Consider the following 20,501-nt stretch of genomic DNA (forward strand, 5'->3'; position numbering starts at 1 on the left):
AATTTGACCTCTTAGAAACAGAAAATATGCATCCAGACCAGAAGCTACAATACATTTCATAATAGTCATCATTAAGAGTCACCTCACATAATTTCAATACTGTACACGCAAACCTTTATAAAGGAATATTTGCCATCATTTGAATTACAAAACTCGTATGCATGTCAACAGCTGCAACAATAAAAATACAGGCATTTGTCATTATAGGCAAAACATGTCGAAAATATTGACTTGTCAAGAATTTTCAAAAATGGCATATATAGCAGATCTACAAGCTTGCGGTGCAGTGTGAGCTTGTAGATCAGTTATTTCATCTCTGTCGGGTGTGGACCTCATGTTTAAAAAAACAAAACTGTTACTTTTCAGGATTCAAATTCAAAAGCAGCAGATCACAAGCTCAATTGTAGATCTGCTACTTTTGATACTTTTATGTGACGCATGTCACGCTAATATGATCAAGTATAGGGCATTCATTTACAAAAAAAATGTTTAAATATGGAGGTTTGTGCCCGACAGCAACGATTTTCACTTTCATTTGTCATACGACAAAATCAACGATGACTGCAGCAACCCAGTTACAACTAAACACTAAAGTTTGATATGTTTATGAAAATAGGTTGGCACATTTGAAAAAAGAAAAAGAAAAAAAGAAAAACAGCTACCTGTTCAGGAGGGCCAAACATTCCCTGCAGCCCTGACTTCCATCTAAGCCATTAAGACCAGATTCTACAAAAATCTTGACAGTTTTCAGTGGTGCAGTGGTGCTCAAACTCTTGCATGTCAAGGAAGGACCCACAGAATTACCTGTATTTGGCCACGGACCCCCATGGAAATATGATGTTCCAGGGACCCCTCCAGAAGCAAATATTTGAGTTAAAAACGTTCACTGTGAAAGAATATATATTCAAAGATTTGCACACATTTTCATATTTCAAAAATAGCAGATCTACAAGCTCGCTATGAGCTTTATATTCTTTATATTCTATTTTTCAACAGCTACAGTTTAAAATAATGGTTAAAAGCTATAAGGTGACACAGATTTGTCTAAATGGGTTTTTAACCTGAAAAGGAATCCCACCGGCCAGCACACTATAAACGGGTTCAGGCATTTGGTCCGACATACTATTACGACGACAACGACAACCATACCTCAAACCCTAACCTAACCATAACCGCAAGCACGGAGCAGCGCATGTTTGCCAACCTTAACGCATGTTCGGTCCTATGGTATGTCGGCCCCCGCTATAAACTCATAGAGAAGTCACAGGTCAAAAAAGAGCACTTTACATTCAAGAGGATCGAAACACAGTTAAGTTAAAGGATGACTTCACCCCTTTTCAACCTCATCTTCATATAATTGGTCGTTGGTCCTCACTAATGCTAATTTTTGTTTTGTTTTTTAACACATTTACTGCGTTATAAATCAATATCTAACTCCCGTTCCCTGCCGGTGTTTACACTAACCTTTGAAGTATCACGGCGTCCCAATTGTAACTCCATTTAATGAAAATTCACCTGAAAATAGTCCCATCGCTTGTGTTTGAATCGGGGGTTCCACCACTGCGGCGATCGCTCCAACGAACTGCAGCGGCCAATGAGGCATCTATTTTTTAAATATCTATATGCACTAGACTGCATGCTTCTTCCTGCCTTCCTTCTGCTTATGTGTCCTGGTTGTTATGTGATGTTTGCTCCCACCACCACCCCAGCACCACCAGTGGGCTCTGTTATGTCTGGTCCCCATGGGGGGTTGTTATTGTATATCTATTATCTAACTCCCTGCTCTTATAATGTTTAATGATGATGTTTAATTTTGCCGAGCAGGGAGAAAAATGTAGCAGAGCCGAACGCCAAGATAAAATAGTATATGCACACTTGTATTCTCATTCTATAATAAATATTGGTTAAATCTATTCGTGACTCACAAAAGTTGGCATGGGTCGCCTTTCTAGCATCCTGACTGGCTGCTTCACTGCCTGGTATGGAAAAAAGCGTCTTCCAACGTACATGAACGAACTGTCAAGAACAAGAAAGAACCAGGTGCCCCCCTCCCCGTTGTACTATATATAGAATATACTGTGAAGTTGAACCTACTAATCTGTTGTACATAAAATACACTGAGGTTAGGTAGCAGCTACTAAAAAAATGCTGCTGCTATATACAATATATACCAAGATTATATGCACATGTACATTTGACGATGCTCTTGAATCTTATAATTATTCAACTGTTATTATCTATGCTGATGTATTGTCTGAAGGAAGCCAAAACAAATTACGTTTTACTTTGACCTGTACAAAACATGTAACAAAGTACAACCTTGAACTTTATATTTGACACAAATCTCAAAGTGCTACATTTGCGTGATACAGTTGCGCTCTTTTTCCCGGATGAGTTAAAAACCGATTGACCGATAAAACATTGCAGCGATCGGATTTTAACCCATTAAAACCAGGAAAGCATCTGTGTTATTTTAGATTTTACCATTGGCTACTGGTATTCAAAAATAGCAGATCTATATTAAGATTGTACAACTAATATTTTTTTTTATTCTTTTTGAAAAATCTTGAAAGTGTTTGAATTACTAAGAATTTGTTTTAAACACAAATCTTCTCTTCTAGGGGTCCCTGGCACAAACTGTTTTAAGATATGGAGTCTGCAGCCAAAATTGCACGAAAAAGTTTGAGAACATTTGTAGAATCGGCCTATAGGTCTTAATGGGTTAATATCTGTGTGAAATTCACGTTCTATGTGGATGTATGACACAAACACCTGTTCTGAAAAATATATTTTGGGGGGAATTAATCTAATGAAATAAATAAAATAAAAAAACTGACGTGAAATGACGTCAGTTTGTTGACTGTTAGCGTTTGTATCACGTCATGCATGGCTAGCAACCAATAAACATGCTACAGTTGAGTAATGTTAGTAAGAAATAAAAATACAATTGGTATTTCACATGAATAAATCCAACACGGAGGTTTGGGGGTTTCTCGGTAAACAGCATAGTACTCCCGTCCTTTCACCAAAGCAGCTTTCCATAAAGGGTCTCATAAAAATAGAAGTTATATAACAGAATATTTCAACCATATAAAATATTTCTTGATAAAGAAGCAGGCAGAACAGGTTTCATTTACAGTGTCATAAAGAGGGAACCACACTCACACAAACACATAAAATAAATGTTGTAAGTCATGCTTCAGCTGCACAGAGATATAGATATTATAAGTGTGTGGCCAGAGCTACACAGTATATACTGTAGGCTACATACAAATATGTCAGAAACATGGGCTTCAGCAGGCTACTGCATGCAGGGGCGGCTTGGGTTTAAAGGTGGGGTAAGTTATGTTTTCTTTTCTTTTTAAAGCTCTATATATTCAGATATAAATCATTTCTAAGGTACCAGGGGTCTCTCCATCTTTCCAGCTCTTTAGTGAACAGAAAATTAATGTTCTGGCTGAGACACAAATGTTATCCAATCAGGAAAGGGATCTCGTGCAGGATACATAAACATAACTACACAACCCAAACCTCTAAAAAAGTGGTCTTACCCTTTATAAGGGTCTATGTGGGGTTCCCTCTCCTGATTGGATAAAATTGGTATGCCAACCTGAAAATATATTTTCTGGTTATTAAAGAGCTGGAGAGACACCCATGTTACACATTATAGCAATGATTGGAATACTATCATTGCTATTTAACACTTAATTTAACAAAGAAACATCACTCACACCCCCTTTAAGCCGGTTGTACTCTTAGTTGTCGCCCTGACAACACGTCGCAGCGCGATGCGTTTGCGCTTGTACATTGGATATTTTTGGTACGTGACACGATGAACAACTAAGTATAACTCAGGCTTTATTGCTACACTTTGACTAGGATCAAGGAAGAGTCTGGAAGTCAAGCATAAGTGACAAACACGCTGACAGAAATGCAATCTGTGGCGTCACACTTTAAAGACACTGAGTGCGCCTGGCCTGGGTGTACATGCGCTCAGGGAATCAAGAGGAGTGTTACCTGAACGTGCAGTTATTTGAGGGTTGACACGAAACGGCAGGCGCTAAGAAAGCTGATCGAAGGCAGTGTCCTTCTGTTGTGTATAGGCAAGTTGGTATTACAACTAACCACTTTCAACATGGCATCCCTGTTTTGGGCATGTAATTACCGTACTATAGAAAAAAGAGAAAAAAAAGAAAAAAAGAAAAAAAAAGAAAAGAAAAGAAAAATCAAAACAAACAATTTTGATGTTTTTTAATAGCAAAAACTGAAGGTTTTTTGCTATTCGGATTCGTCATACGAGAAAGTATATAGGGCTTAAGTGATTAACGCACTCTGCTCTGTCAGATTGAAATACACAATGACTCATCAGAATCGACAGATTCATGTCCGCCAATCAATAAGTTGATCCAAAAGGCAATGTAACACTGCTAAGGCAGCAGCACTGGTTTGGTTTTCATACTGTGGAGAGGGGTCAATAAAGTGTGCTCCACAGACATGTCACGTTTCATTATAATGTAGTCGTGGATATATGTATAGGGAGGAGAGAGGGGGAGGGCTGGGCGATTAGATTTTTTTTTACCAAATAGCTCAATATCGATATGGTGACGATAATATCAATCGCTTTTTAAATCTGCTACTTTTAAATAAAAGTAGCAGATCTACAAGCTTGTGCCTCCACTTGCAGTTTGTGGAGGTGATTAAAACCCGTAAAAGACAACACTTATCCCACGTCACGATATCACATTATCCAAAATCCCAGAGGATGTTTAGCCTCATATCAATGCCCAGCCCTGGAGGGGTTTCTAACCTGAAATCTTGGACACATACTTGGTCTTTGATTGGTTACGGATCATCATGGCAAAAAACAAAACAACATGCTGATGTAAATGGCACCCTGTGGTGTTAAAACAAGCAGCCAAAAAGGGCTCGAAAACTAGCCGTTGAAGGAGGCTCCCATAGTGGTCGTACAACCAGTTCAGGTGCTGGCTTTTTGCTGATCGGTCCGGCTCATCCGTGCTCCCACACAACTACATAAAAAAAATGCTTTGCTGGAGTGGAGCGACACTCCACAGACACAGTTCAATTAGAACGGGGCAACAATTCCTCCTTACTCTCCCCCCTCCCGTTTTACATGAACGTGTAGGCCTATCCATCGTCTCTTCTGGCCGCTATTTCACACACACACACACACACACACACACACACACACACACACACACACACACACACACACACACACACACACACACACACACACACACACACACACACACACACACACACACACACACACACACCTCTGCTCTCACACTTTGTCACCGTTGAAGGTTCCACAGTCACCATGGAGACAGTGTATAATGTGTGTGTGTGTGTGTGTGTGTGTGTGTGTGTGTGTGTGTGTGTGTGTGTGTGTGTGTGTGTGTGCGTGCGTGCGTGCGTGCACGTGTGTGTGTGTCAATCACACCATTGCCGCGGGCACCGTGGAGGGCAGGTATCTGGTGGTGCTGGTAGAGGCGGTGGGTTTGCCCAGGCCGGGCGTGGGTGTCCTCATTGTGGCGTAGGTGGTCACGGGGTGGCCGGGGCTCAACTTGGTGCACACGTTGGCGGGATTAGCGAAGTGGCTCGGCCAGCGCTTGGCAGCGGTCCTGGGCTTCTGCTGCTGGCTCTGCAACGACGACCTCCTGACCTGGCTCTGCTCCTCCAGGAAGTAGGTGAGCATTTGACCTTTGCCCTTGACACTGACCTGGCCACGGCACACGAAGTGGTACTGGTCACTGATGATGCGGTACACGTCCTCCGTCACCTGGAAATGAGCGATACCGTAACGTATGAGCGTTGGAAAGTCGGAAAGCGCATTTGCTCAAGCACTGTTAGGCCTACGTTTATTTTACTTGAGTATTACTCGATACTTCTACTCGTCAGAGGCAAATATTGAACTTTTGACACCACTACAATTATTTGACAACTTTCTTTACAAAACATACTTTGTACATTAACCGATTAAGCCCTATTTTATACTTTGTTTATTTGAAAATGGTAGATCACAATGTAGACCTGCTTTTTTAAAGATTTAGTATAATTTTTTTGACAAGGAACTGTGTCACAATGATAGCAAATTTGTCAATGTTCTAAAGATCAAATCTAAAAAGTAGTCTTCAGGGGACAAGAAAGTGGCTGCGCACACAATGATAGCCAAAGTGCTATCAGTGTGTACTTTGGTTATCAGTGTGTGTGTGGCCACTTTCTTGTCCCTTGAAGTCTACCTTTTAGATTATTCTGCCGTGGACCAGCACCAATATAAGGATTTGGTGTGCGTAGCATCCTCTTGTCTAAAGATAAAATACCATGACATTTATTTATTTATACTACTGCAATACATTTCCTCTTCCGGATACATTTTCCTCTACCCGGATTTGAACCCGGTCATTGAGCCTGCTTGCTCAGGGGATAATCTGAATCTTGACCATCAGGTAAAAATTCATGTCAGATCCTGTGTGTATGTGAGAAAATACCTTTGACACGATCTAAATGTCTCAGTACAAGAGTTAGGCTATATTTAACATAATCTACCGGTACAGGTTGGACAAAATGTTGTTTTATTCATTAAAAATCACACTTGTGTGAAGTGATACATCATCATTGTTAGATCAATTCTGATATGTTGTTTACAGGTCATGTCAAGTTGGCCACTCCATCATATTCTGTTGGTCAACACAGATAGAACTTTGGGCCCATATAGGTCATTCATATTATCACCTTACTCTTCAGTCTTCATATCATCATTTTACTCTTAGCCTACTGCCTGTTTACTCCGGGTTGTTCCTTTTATCATCATTAATGTCACCATCCACGTGCCTAATCATCTCAACCCTATATTATCCTTTATATTATTTTATCATATTTATATTATAGATTTCCTGACGCAAGGTTCAGATTTAATATCTTATATCTTGTTGACTCCTTATTCGGTCTCCATACTGTCTGTCCCCAGTCAAGTTAACTCGCATATACTGAGAGGCCTATTTTGATTTGACCTTGATGCCCAGTGAGAAAGTAGATAGCCGGGCATTTCTCTGTTAAGAGTTCACAGCTAGCAGGGAAAGAATGTTATCTTCAGGTTGCCATAGCAACGCCAGCCTCTGTGCTTTCCCGGTCTATGGCCCTCAATGACTGAACCAAGGAAGATGAATTCTACGTCACGATACCATCCATGTGCTGGTCCAATGAGTGCTCGACAACCAGCACCACCGTGGGATATTGCGGATATGAACTATCTCAAGCCAATGAACTTTAGATCAACAAATCTGACGTCAGATTGCAGTACTTAGCCTGGAACAAGACTGTGAAGAGGAGATTCAGCACTCGGACAATTGGACTATTTACTTTAAATTATATCGATGTAAATTGTACTAGCTGAATTCCATTACATTTCTCTGTAAATTGACTTTATACCTACTAAAACTATTGTTAAAACCTGAAATCTTTCCTCTCCGAAGTTTATTTCTGCCTCCAAATCATTTTTTAAGGTCTTTCTGTTTTTTATGGTACAGTGACTGTCATTCAAGATTTAAAGGGCACTTCACTCATTTTTAAAGTAAAGACAGCACGGCATTTGGGTCTCCCTTCTGGGTTATTGAAGGTATATAGATACTTTTAAAACTATTACAATAAGTATGGATTTTATTTCCATCAATTGGCCTTCGATCCTTGATTATTTTTATCCATTAATTGATCCTTAGGTCGCCGGATCATCATACATCACATTCCGTGCTCAGCCAATCAAATCATCTCAAATTTGGTACACACAAACACACAAAGCTGGGCATAGCCAATCAAATCATCTCAAATTTGGTACATAAACACACAAAGCTGGTCATAGCGCTCCTCAAAAAAGTTTACATACTGTAAGTAAGTAGCCTTGCCGAGCCATGAGGCCCATAGGGCAGGAGCCTATCTCCTGTTTCTGTAGCGTGAGGCAGCTTGATGTACAAGTACACCCCCTGGACATGGCGCTAGTATGTCGCAGGGACTTACCCCCAATCCAACCCTTGATGCTGAGTGTCAAGGAGGGAGGCACTGGGTCCCATTTTTTAGAGTCTTTGGTATGACCCGGCCGGGGATTGAACCCCGACCTCCCAGTCTCAGGGCGGACACTCTAACCACAAGGCCACTGCACATACTGTAGTGCTGCTTTAATGCTTATTTATCAGTAGTACCCTCACACGGCGCAACAGTGGGCCCCGGCCCACTGGTTGGGAACTGCTAGTATCGACACTTGGGGCTGTATAGTTGTGTTCTCAGTGTGAGATGAGATCACGTTGGGAAGGAGGAGGTCAGCGTATACCTGTATCTTGCCCGGCACTCCAGTGCTGTCCATCCTGCTGGCTACGTTCACTGTGTTGCCCCAGATGTCATACTGAGGCCTCCTGGCTCCGATCACCCCCGCCACCACTGGACCGACGTTGATACCTGCAGTAGCAACACAGTGTGAGTGTATAAAACAATGTACCCTCATACACTGTCAAATCACGTGTTCATTTAACGTGTACAAATGGACCCATACAAATACATACACACTCGCAATTTTAAAGGAGCATTCAGTGATTTGGGTGATTTGGAAAACCACCCAGTCCGCCCCGGTAACAAAATGTGCACATGCACGCTCTACAGTGGGGGGAAGTGCAACAGGCCAACAGCATGTGCACCAAGGCCCGCCCCCACTCGATCATGATTGGAGGAAGGCCCCTCTCATCCTGATTGGATGAAGGTTTTGCCACCCGCCACCAAAACTGAAACTAGGGTTTTTTGACCCCAGGGGCTCACTGGGGACAGGGAGGATTTCCTTATATGGTCAGCACACTAGTAGGGAGGATTATCCAGAAAAAATGAAAAAATAAGTGATATTTGAATTAAGTCAAATCACTGAATATACCTTTAAATGAACACTTGGGATGTTACTGTGTAGGCTAGACTAGACATGGGAGAGGAAGTCTGTATGGCATGCTCATGAATTGTTATAGGCCATCTGGTGGCCTAACTGTCAGGTAATGTTTGCTTTTCACTAACTTGGTGTAGTAATAACAAAAAATGACCGGACACTATCTATACGAAAATAGGGTTTGCTTTGAAACAGTTTATCTACAAGCATGAGCCATTATCACATATAGCAAGTCAATACAAGAAACCTATTGACAAGTGTAGCTATAGTTACTCAGGTTCTATGTGTAAATATGTTTTTTTCGTTGTGAAAGCTAACCCTTTTTGCAGCAAAGCTTGTAAATCCATACAGAAGAAAACCCTTTACCTGTACATTTTGTGGAAAAAGCACTCAAACTTTCTTTCTTCTCCTGCCTTGATCTCCTCCCACCCACCCACCCCCCCCCCCCCCATCCCCGCCGTCCCCCCGCTCTTCTTCCCTTTCTTTGTTTTTCTTGGAAAACATGACATGATGGGAACTACGCACAAGAACGAATTTCACCCACTTTTTTACCTGTAAAATTGTGATAGAGCTGATTCTGATTCTTTACTATTATACAGATATGAATAGTATTCTGAATCACCACTGTGATTACTATAATCAAGACACTCTTTTTTTAGTAACCAAAAAGAGTAACCAAAAAGGGGAAATCATTTGACCTCATGAGCTACGAATGCACCACACATTCATTAGTATACTGTAGGCCTATTATAGTGTTCTAAAGTTGATTCGACCTCCCTCTCTCTCTGGTTAGTGCAATAAACCACTGGCATTTCTAATTGGTCCTTCAGTCCTATGAGGATATCATTTTATGAACATGTCAATGTCAGAACAGGTCAGCTCCATATATGGAGATCTAAGGGTGGCAGCAGGGGCAGTGGCTTGAGTGTACAGGGTTTGATGAGGTCAGATGAGGTCAGATCAACATATGGAATGAATTCTGTATTGGCCATATATGGAGCGTGTCACAAGGCATGACGGACTGACTGACATGTTTTGGCGTGACGGACTGACTGGCTGACAGGTTTTGCAGGTTTTTGCAGGTAAACTGTAACAGCAAGCAACCATAACAGCAACACATTATGATGCATTGTACATCATATAGCCATGGAGGAGTACGGGGTAAGTCGAGCCACTGGGTAAGATGAGCCAAATTATAGGTTTACAGCAGCCATATGATGGATGGCATCATAGTGTATATAGTGAATGAACTACAGCCAAAATTGTGTTTTTGCCAAGTATTGAGCTCTTGATGTGTTTGAGAGGGAGTAGATAATTGTAAGGCGGTACCACACATCAGGTAGTGTTTATGCTAGTTATAACTTGTGGTGGTGCTGGTGGACGCTGTAGGTCTGTTTCGGCCAACACTGGAGCTATGGGTGTCCTGACTGTAGCATAGGTGGTCATGGACGGAGTGGGACTCAACCTCGTGCGCGTGTTGTTGGCAGCGCAATTGGGGCTTGGTGGTGCTGCGCTGCTCACCCTTCTGACCTGGTTTTAGCCCTCAGGGAAGTAAGTCAGCATTTGATTGAACTACAGCCAAAATTGTGTTATTGCCAAGTCAAGTGATTTTATTGAGCTCTTACTGTGTTAGAGTGGAAGTAGATAATTGGAAGTTGGTCAGGTAGTGTTTATGCTAGTTACAGGGTTATAGATCAAAATGTGATATTTGCTCTGTCTTGCACTTGCATGTGTATCATTTATTTGTTCAGAGTGTGGCTATGGGGTAAGATGAGTAACTGCATTTGGGGTAAGTGGAGCCTACATTAAATAAATGAGAAAAATATGTTTCTTATAACTCATCTATTTACATGCATACATTGCCACTGTAAGAAAATCAATACAAAAATGGTAAAAAATCAATAAAAACAAACTCAAAGAGTATGCGGCATAGCTTCAATGTGGGTCTCAGACTTCATGGGACCAGTCTGTGACATCAGTCATCTGTTGCTTGTGACGTATCTATGACGTAAAACTGTATATTTCCAGCAGGGGAGAGCTTGAATTCTACTTATCACATCACGTGCATGGGTGCTGTTTTTGAGTGGTGTAAACCACTCCTACAACTGGCTTTGTTAGTTTACGTGTCTGTTCGTAGCAAAAAATGAGCATGGTTGCTATGGTCACCCAGTTCACCCGGGTGTGATTTCAGCTTTGTTAGTTTACGTGTCTGTTCGTACCAAAAAATTAGCATGGTTGCTATGGTCACCCAGTTCACACGGGTGTGATTTCATTACGTCAGACATTACGTCAGACCACAGATGATCAGGCTATATAAGACCTTACACCACTCAGTTCACACGGGTGTGATTTTTTTACTAAAAGTCCATAGACTTGGCTGCCACAATACGTCACGTGGGGTCTGGGTTGGTGTTTTTTATGTCATTAAAAGTCCATAGACTTGGCTGCTACAAGACGTCCTGGGGTGGTGTTTTTTATGTCATTAAAAGTGACGGACTGAAACTGAAACTTGGCTGCCATAAGACGTCACATGGGGTGCAGATTTTTAAGTCCATAGACTTGGCTGCCATATTATGACGAAATTTCTGAAAGCTGGCGCCCCTCAAAGTTCTGTAACCTGCAAAATTCAAGTGCATTAACAACTTATATATAGTTATAAAGTGTCTTTATACAGTAACTGTCCAAGTTATGGAAGCTCATTATAATGCACTGTAAATGTGATTGTGATGCATTATTAGACCCGACCTTTAAGTAAAGTGTTACCAAGTGTGTTTACAGTTACACCGTCGTATTGTTATATTTACTTAAGTCCAAAACCCTGAGTACTTTCCTCCAGCACTGCGCGCTTCGTACAGCAGTGTGCAGACAGGATGGCATTGTGTACATCAGGCTGAGCTGTGATTAAACACAGGCTCCCCACAGGATACCCAACACAATGGACGCCAGGGCTTCAGAGCTGGCCGTGACGAGCTTCCTTCAGGAACGCCGCTCTTCTGTGATGCGTTTCCCACCACACGGCCTCGCAGAATTGACCCTCACCGAGCCTTGACGGACAGCTCACGTAGCGTCCGGTGGCTCAGGTCAGTGGTTCCCAAACTATCGATCAGATTGTGTCGAAACTACATATTGTTGTTTTTTACGTTTCATATAAAAAATTGTGAAAATAGAAAATAGCAGAATCTATTTTCTCTGTTAAATAGGGCTTAAGTGCTTAATTCATAATGTATTTTTTCGTGTCCCTGTAGTAGGATCAAGTAGGGGAGACACCAAATGTATCTTTGGGTATCAAGCTCAAAACGTACGTATACGTACACATGTGATTTCACTCACCCACTCGCAGGACAAAGTCATTGTATGACTGGTAGTTGATGGCATCCAGCGCATCAAACATCTCAAGGGCAAAATCTGATATGGTGCACATGTGTGAGGTGATGGACTTCTTCCCCTATAGGAATCAGGAATTATAGGCACACACATGTCACACGTACACAGACGTACATGCACGCGCACACACACACACACACACACACACACACACACACACACACACACACACACACACACACACACACACACACACACACACACACACACACACACACTTATTATTAATATACTTGTGAGCCCTCTCCCCACTAATTTCAACTCAAAACATAATCATTCATTCCTAAAGTGAGGACTCGATTAATGTCCTCTCTTTCCAGGACTTTCCTCAGACACAGTCAGCAACACACACTCACTCACACATACTGTAACTACTGTACAAAAACACACAAGCAAAAACCCAAACCCAAACAAACTAAAGCGATATGCGGGCTTGACATTCTGGTGTGTGATTATGGCCATCATTGAAGACTGCCATAGCAGCACTGTACATACCAGGACTTTTCCCCAAAGTAAATTCAGCACTCTGGCACACTCCAAACGTTTGCATAAAGTTTGCATAAGTTTGCGAGCTGCAGAGAGGGCTCTTTTGTTTGTCAGCCTTGGAGGATTTAAACAAACTTTTATGAATGCGGAATATGCTGACGCCACAGTGGCTGGTAATCCCTCACACAGGGTTTGAAATGTGACGCCATTCTGAATCTCTAAAATGCTGTTGGTAAGACATGCAAATCCATAAATGTGTACCGTATGCATATAGGCCTACACGCACGTGCTTACAGACTCAGACATGTACGCATGCAGAAATATTGGCCTGTATCGTCACTGCCGGTTGGAAACCCTGTATGTCCCACCCCTTACATTTCACGTTTTCAGAAAATGTAAAAAGGAACCTGTTGTTCCAATGGATCCAATGTACTTTAGTCACAATAATAAGTAAGCCTTGCCAAGCCATGTGGCAGGAGTGCTTATGCCGTTTTAGTAACTTGGCAACGCCCCCTTCTTTGACGCACGCAAAACTGCCTCTCACATGAGCAGACTGCTTTAAATAACTCCCTTAAGTATTAGACTTCTAACCACTGAGCTGGTTCAGTCAAAAGCTCTTGTTAATATAATACGTTTGACTTTTGACATATTTATAAAACCCATAGACAGACTTGTTTTAGCTGACCCTCGACAGGGTCAGCTAAGAGGAGATACAGTACTGTATCACAGGACAAGTTCTAAAGTTAATTACACACATTAGAGAATGTATACATTACTGGATACATGATGCTGTGACCAGAAGATATGAGACATAAAAAAAACAGAATGAGTAGGAAAACAACAGATGCATCTCGTATCAAAGGCGTCAGTCTATCTGATAGGCTCAGTGATGGCAATGGCATCAAGTGTATGTGCTTACACAACATAATATAAAACAGGTGAAGGAGATACATGTCCGTCCTAATCATACACTACGTAAAATCATAACAACCACTTTCACTTCTACAAGCTCACACATTTGGGCTACTTTAGTGTGACATTGTGTGTCATTCATTTACGAAACAAAAGAATACGGTTTTTGCCCGAGAGCAAAGATATAAGCACGCACGCACGCACGCACGCACGCACGCACGCACGCACGCACGCACGCACGCACGCACGCACGCACGCACGCACGCACGCACGCACGCACGCACACACACACACACACACACACACACACACACACACACACACACACACACACAGCAGTAAATATAGCATGTGTACCTTGGATCCTGTTGTAGGTACCAGCCCTACAGCGGCCATGTATGTACTGCCAATGGTCTTGATTTTCTCTATCTCTGTGTAGCACTCTTTACTCATCAACTAGACATTCAGGGAGGAGGAGGAGAGGGAATTCACATTATTCATATTGTCAGGAGTTGTTTGTTCATCTCCGGAATAGCAAAGTAGCAAATTAATCACATGGAATTAACGAAGACTGCACGCAAAGAAGATGATTTACAACTTTCCGACTGCTTGTCTCCAAAACGGAATTCATTGTCACTTTCAACTTTAAATAACAATCGAAAACAGGCAGCAAAGTAATTGAAGAGTAATTCATTATAACCAGATTATGTTAATCTAATCAAAGGTTCATGTTGGTGATGAACGATCTGTGTGCTGTGGTGGGGTCCCGGATCTCTGCTTATGAGTTCCATGCTTAAGGTGTCTCCTGTTTGGCTCTCCTACTAATCTGTCTCAATAAGGGACAGTGGACTGGCTACTGTCACAGTGCATGTAACGTAGTAACTTTGGCAGTAATGAGGACTGTGCATTGCTTGTCATATCACATTGACAACATATCTTCTCAGCCTTGCAGTCAGAAGAACCACACGTACTTCAGAGGTTCCCAAACTTTTTTACCTCGAGTAAAAAAGATAAATTTATTGTCTCCCTGGGACTCCTCCCCTCCCCCCCCCCCCCCCCAGCTATTTACAAAAGTAGTGTAAATAGCTGATCTACAAGCTGATCTGAAAGGAGGAAAAAAGAAAAACGTTATTATTATATATTTTTTTCTTTTCTTTTTTTCTGAAAAGATTTTGGGAAAATAAATTATAGGAAAGATCTTTATTCGTGACTCATAAAAACGTGTACGTGACTCAAAATGGGTCTCACTCAGCCTGCAAACGTGACTTCATACAAAATAATACTCACTAACAGAACTTGGGAGCCTACTGGTTACAGTGACTGCCCTGTAATGGAAAAGTTGACTCTATAGGGCTGCAACTATCCATTATTGTCATATCAGTATCTACCGATTCTACCGATTACATTTTACATTTTAATCGAATAATTGGGAATTTATTCTTTTCAGGATTCAAATTTAAAATGAGCAAATGTGGATCTAAGATGTTTCTGCCCGACAGCGACAATATGCTTTTTACATACTGTATCAACAAATCAATACCTCGTCGCACAACAGTGTCATGCGATAATAGTGTAAATAGTAGATCTACAAGCTCTAACGGAAAGGTTGATTCACCTCATCAAAGTCAGCAATGATCTCGTTGAGCAGCCTCAGACACTCCACTCCCATGTTGTTGCCGTCCAGCTCGATGTAGAAGTCGTTGAAGTTGGCGATAGAGGCGAAAAGCACTCCGACCTGCGCATACGACTGGTAATACAGGTCCTGGAGGGGAGCCAAGTGTGTTTGTTCAGGTGAAAGTATGGCTTTTGTTTTGTCAGAGGTTGTTAGACAAAGCAAAATTAGCCATAACCACTTAAACCCTATACTTAGTTGACGGGAGTCCGCCAGGGGTCTATACTTGGCACCCTCCTTTCTGCCCTGTACATTAAATAAATATCTTAATAAGAAAAATACTAATCTACAAGCTCACAACCTGTTACAATGTGATGTTTGTAGATCAGCTATTATCATCAAAATGTTCACCCCAGAATAGGGTCCAATGTGTTTAATGTTGACGAATGAATGAGAATGACGTCTGAAAGGTCAGGGATTGCAGATGGCCTTTATTGCTTTCAGCTGAGATGAGATTTCACAAACTGTATATAACTTTATATAAACTACTCTGAACCATTATACAATGTAAATTTAAGCTTGTTGGCCAAACTTCCTTCATATATCAGTAAAAAAAAAAGTGCTTGTGTATCTTAGCATCAGGGAATAATGTATAAAAGACTAAGGCAGTCGGGGGGGATGTTGCAAGTTGCCACCCCAGTGTGAAATGTATTTTTGAAAGGGTCTTTATGTTAGAGCGAAGAAATGCTGTCTATGAAATCCAGTCACTAAAGTAGCACCGGGCTGCGATATGAATACAGAGTGTGTTGGTGACCTTTAGCCCAGAGGAGACACAGAGGGGGCCCATTCTGTACTCGTCTAGCTGCGAGGGTCACCAATGTGCCGGAAACACACTTCCTGTCCCCCCGCCCCCCCCCCCCCCCCCCCCCCAACAATGTTTACAAAACAAGCCTGTCCTCATGAGGGGATACAAATTTCCTGGGGAGGATGTCTGATTTCATCACTTCCTGCGGGGGACAGGGGGTAGGGGGGTGGGGGTGCAGAGATCAGTGGAGTGAATGTTCATCAATCCCCTGGGATCAGACACTAGGGCTCTCACTCCTAAACACCATAACACATGGTCACTGGGGATTTCTACTGTGTGACCTGAAATAAAAATGAAGTAGAGAGGTGGTTCTGAGAACCACCACTCTGCTACTGTTGGTATTCTATTCAACCAGGTGCCTGCTGTATTACGACGCAGATCCTGCCGGGAGTTGCCTATGCCATACAGTTGGAGGCCATCGATATTGTCCTTTTCTTTTTGCTGAGGTTTGCGTGATCTGCGCAAAACCCCTTTTGGTGTTTTAAACATTATGTTATAATTTAGCTATTGAAAAATAGCAGATCTACAAGCTCATAGCGCGCCACCGAGTGGCGCGCTACGAGCTTGTAGGTCTGCTATTTTTGAAAAATCGTGAAAATATTTATTTCAGAAAACTGGAGGATTTAGAAGGATTTTTTTTAAATTTTGAGGTCGGGCCTAAATGGGTCAAATGATAAGGGACAATATCGGTGGCACCCAACTGTAGAAAGCATAAGTCTGTTCCAGGGTACATTACGAGTCACGACGAATGTTGAATTCATACATCAACATATCAGAACAGTCAGAGTCTAAATTTCCCCCCAACAAATACAGGTGGTCCCAGTGGGTCCCTGCAGCTAAATTAGCTACAGTAGCATATTTGATTCTGATCTACAAGCTCACAATGTGTCGTATCGCAAATAGTTTTGAAACATTTTAACAACACAAATCCTGTATGGATGTCCCTGGTACAAAATCCTTTAAGCTGGGGGTCCATGATACATATTCATTTAAGCTGGGGGTCCATGATACATATTCATTTAAGCTGGGGGTCCATGATACATATTCATTTAAGCTGGGGGTCCATGATACATATTCATTTGGGGGTCCTGCTATTTTTGAACATTTTGGAATAATTTGGAATAATTTGGAATATGTTTTTATTTCATTTTGGGGGTCCTTGAAAAAAGGTTTGTCCTGGGGACCCCCCACCCTGAAAACCACTTGGAGTTGGAATGTAGGAGTTGAGACATTACATTTTGTTGACTCGGTTCCACACAGACACACCACTGACCACTCACAGTCACAGTCCTTCCTTTTGGGACCAGCAGTCCTAACAAGCGGTTCAGAAGCTCACCATGTTCCTGGGGTTAGACATGAGGAAGTGCTGGGCTACATGGGCTGGTAGCAGGTTGAACAGGATCCTCTTGTTGTCCAACTTCACCTTTTCCATTTCGTCTCTCTCCTCCTCTGCCTGGACACCAACACCACAGAGCACAAAGATGGAGAGGGTAAGGTAAGGTGGGGGAGGGGGGGGGAATAAAATAATACAAAATAAAATAAAAACACTGAAAATAGAAACAAGCCCCTATAGGGCACTTTGTGTTATCCTTTTAACAACCATTTAAACCGTACCTGTACAAATTGCAAAGTGTTAATTCAATCAACCAATGAATGAATGAATGAATGAATCAATATATCATTTAATCAATCAATCAATCAATCAATCAATCAATCAATCAATCAATCAATCAATCAATCAATCAATTCATAGCTGCAGAGCTGTATTGCTGACATGTGTACTTGCTCATTCTTATCACTAGAGGGTGGTAATGACTAACAAACATGACAGCCAGACTGTCAATGAAACTATAGATCGGTTTAGGTTCTCAAAGTGGGGTCCAGGGGCCCTCGGGGTTCTTTGAGGGGGTCCAAACATGTCTGTAACTCTGCGAGTAATGGTGTTCTTGAAATTAAAACCTCCCCCCCCCCCTTTTTAACCACTGAACTATATATACTGTGGCACACACACAGTTTATTTGTATCTACAAATAAAAAGCTGCATGTACACATTGTACACAAACCTCCAGCAAACACATGAAGAGAGGAAATGAATAATGCATGTGCAAATGCAAATATGATCATGCATATACGGTAGGCTACAGTATACACACACGTGCACGCACGCACGCACGGTCGCACGCACGCACGCACGCACGCACGCACGCACGCACGCACGCACGCACGCACGCACGCACGCACGCACGCACGCACGCACGCACACACACACACACACACACACACACACACACACACACACACACACACACACACACACACACACACACACACACACACACACACACACACACGTCTTTATGCATGCTTCATGCATGCTCACACGCCCGCATGCACATCTCATAGACACCTGAGTGGCCCAGAGGTAGTCCAGCCGTAGTTTGAGGTCGAGCTGTCTGGAGTGCAGAGCCAGGGCTACAGTGAATAATATGACAGCTAAGACTGGATCATAACCCTGTGTGTGGAGGAATCCACCTCTGGAGGAGAGAAAACACAATCACAGTACAGTGAGTACACACATGTATAGGGTTTGATTTGTTCAAACAATGTTCTCAACCTGTGGGATTTTGAAAATTGCTGATCTGCTATTTTAAAATCTTTGATTATTATTAAAAAATATGTCATGATGATCTGTCTGTTCTATTCGATCGTCGATTTGTATACCTTTATTATGTAGTGATGTCCTAGTGTTTCCTGTTTTACCTAGTTACTGTTACCTGTCTTGTCTCAAGGTATATGAAGAAGGTAAAGACACCGACTTCATTTTCGCTATCACGCAATTCCAGACGGCAGATTCGCCGTCGGAGTCTCAGTGCATTCAAGCCGGGTGACCAGCTCATTAATAAACACTATTTCTGAATGAAATTTTGTAAACGTGTGGAAAATTACAGAAGACATATAACACATTATTGTGTGCTGTGTTTCTTTTCGATGGTATCTACGTAGTAGTACGTTTCTGAACAATTTCAATTTTTAATATGTTAATTTCTGTAATTTCTGGCCTATTGTTAGTGTTCAGTCCTAGTTGTGTTCTCCTAGGTTCCGTGTATTCTCCTCCATTCATTCCTGTGTTTTTGGACAGTAAATCACCATGCATTTGACCTGCTCTGCCTCTTGACTGTCTGTTTTGCAATTGGGTCCTGCACCCTGACAAAATATGTTTATCTGTGGAATCGAGCCAAACTAAATTGAATGCCTCAACTCTCAAAAAGGTTGAGAACCACTCCTATATTCCTTTTTACTAAACAACGGGCGAAAACATCTGAGGCAGATGTTTCCTCCCCCAGCTAATCGAACCCACACACGCACGCACACACGCACGCACGCACACACGCACACACACGCACACACACACGCACACACACACACACACACACACACACACACACACACACTGGAAAAAGTACTCACATTTTTAACTTAAGCAAAAGTATCAATATTGCATTGTAGGAAATAGGAATACTCAGTTACAAGTAAAACTTTTTTTTCCCCAAATAAATGTAGTGGAGTAAAAGTGATTTTTTTGTCTCTGAGTGTTAAAAAAGTAAAAGTAAAAAATAAAATACAGAAATATATATAAAATTGGAAAATATTATCGTAAAGTACAGTAATTGAGTACATGTACACACACACACACACACACACACACACACACACACACACACACACACACACACACACACACACACACACACGCACACACGCACGCACGCATGCACATCCGGGGTCCCCTCACCCCACCGCTTGTCGATAGCCGCTGGCCTCCATGACGACCGTGTAGCTGGCGGACAGAAGGAGGAGCAAGATGATCTTGGGGAGTGAGGAGACATGGAGGTAAGGTACGATGGTGAGGGTCCCGGCCACGCAGGACAGGAGGGCGTATGCCACGTTGGCACACACCCACTCTGCCGCCGTGCCATTGGCCGGACCGCCTGCCGTACCCACGGCCACCGTCTCCGAGGAGCGGGCGGAGTTGGCGACCGCTCTCGTCCAAGGTACACAGCCCACCTGGCACAAGGATGACGACAGGATGTAACAGTGAGATTCTCAGTCGGTAATTCATCCATTATGTGTAACAATAAAGACTGATTCTGAGTGTGAACATGTAACCAAATGGACCCTAAAGCTGTGGGTAAAGTGTCATTGTTCCGACCGCTCATCAGTCCGACCCATTAGTACTAACCCTATATATCCCCAAGTAAGCAGGAACTGGAGATGGCAATGAAGGACTGGGAAGTCTGGCGTGA

The 20,501-nt window shown here is 42.3% G+C and overlaps 1 protein-coding gene across 1 annotated transcript in view; it reads right to left on the minus strand.

The window, feature by feature from the left end:
* Window positions 1-5,458: 5,458 nt before the first annotated feature.
* LOC306926549 (adenylate cyclase type 1-like) overlaps window positions 5,459-20,501 on the minus strand; it is a gene marked incomplete at both ends in the record, with an annotated part of 60,015 nt that continues 44,972 nt past the window's right edge. The window contains 8 exon segments of the mRNA XM_079505904.1: window positions 5,459-5,803; window positions 8,345-8,469; window positions 12,269-12,383; window positions 14,078-14,176; window positions 15,336-15,482; window positions 17,534-17,650; window positions 18,605-18,731; window positions 19,991-20,262. Of these exon segments, the coding sequence (XP_079362030.1) occupies window positions 5,459-5,803; window positions 8,345-8,469; window positions 12,269-12,383; window positions 14,078-14,176; window positions 15,336-15,482; window positions 17,534-17,650; window positions 18,605-18,731; window positions 19,991-20,262 (1,347 nt within the window).

This window comes from Electrona antarctica, assembly GCF_951216825.1.
Source record: "Electrona antarctica genome assembly, chromosome: 7".
NCBI classification, from domain to species: domain Eukaryota; kingdom Metazoa; phylum Chordata; class Actinopteri; order Myctophiformes; family Myctophidae; genus Electrona; species Electrona antarctica.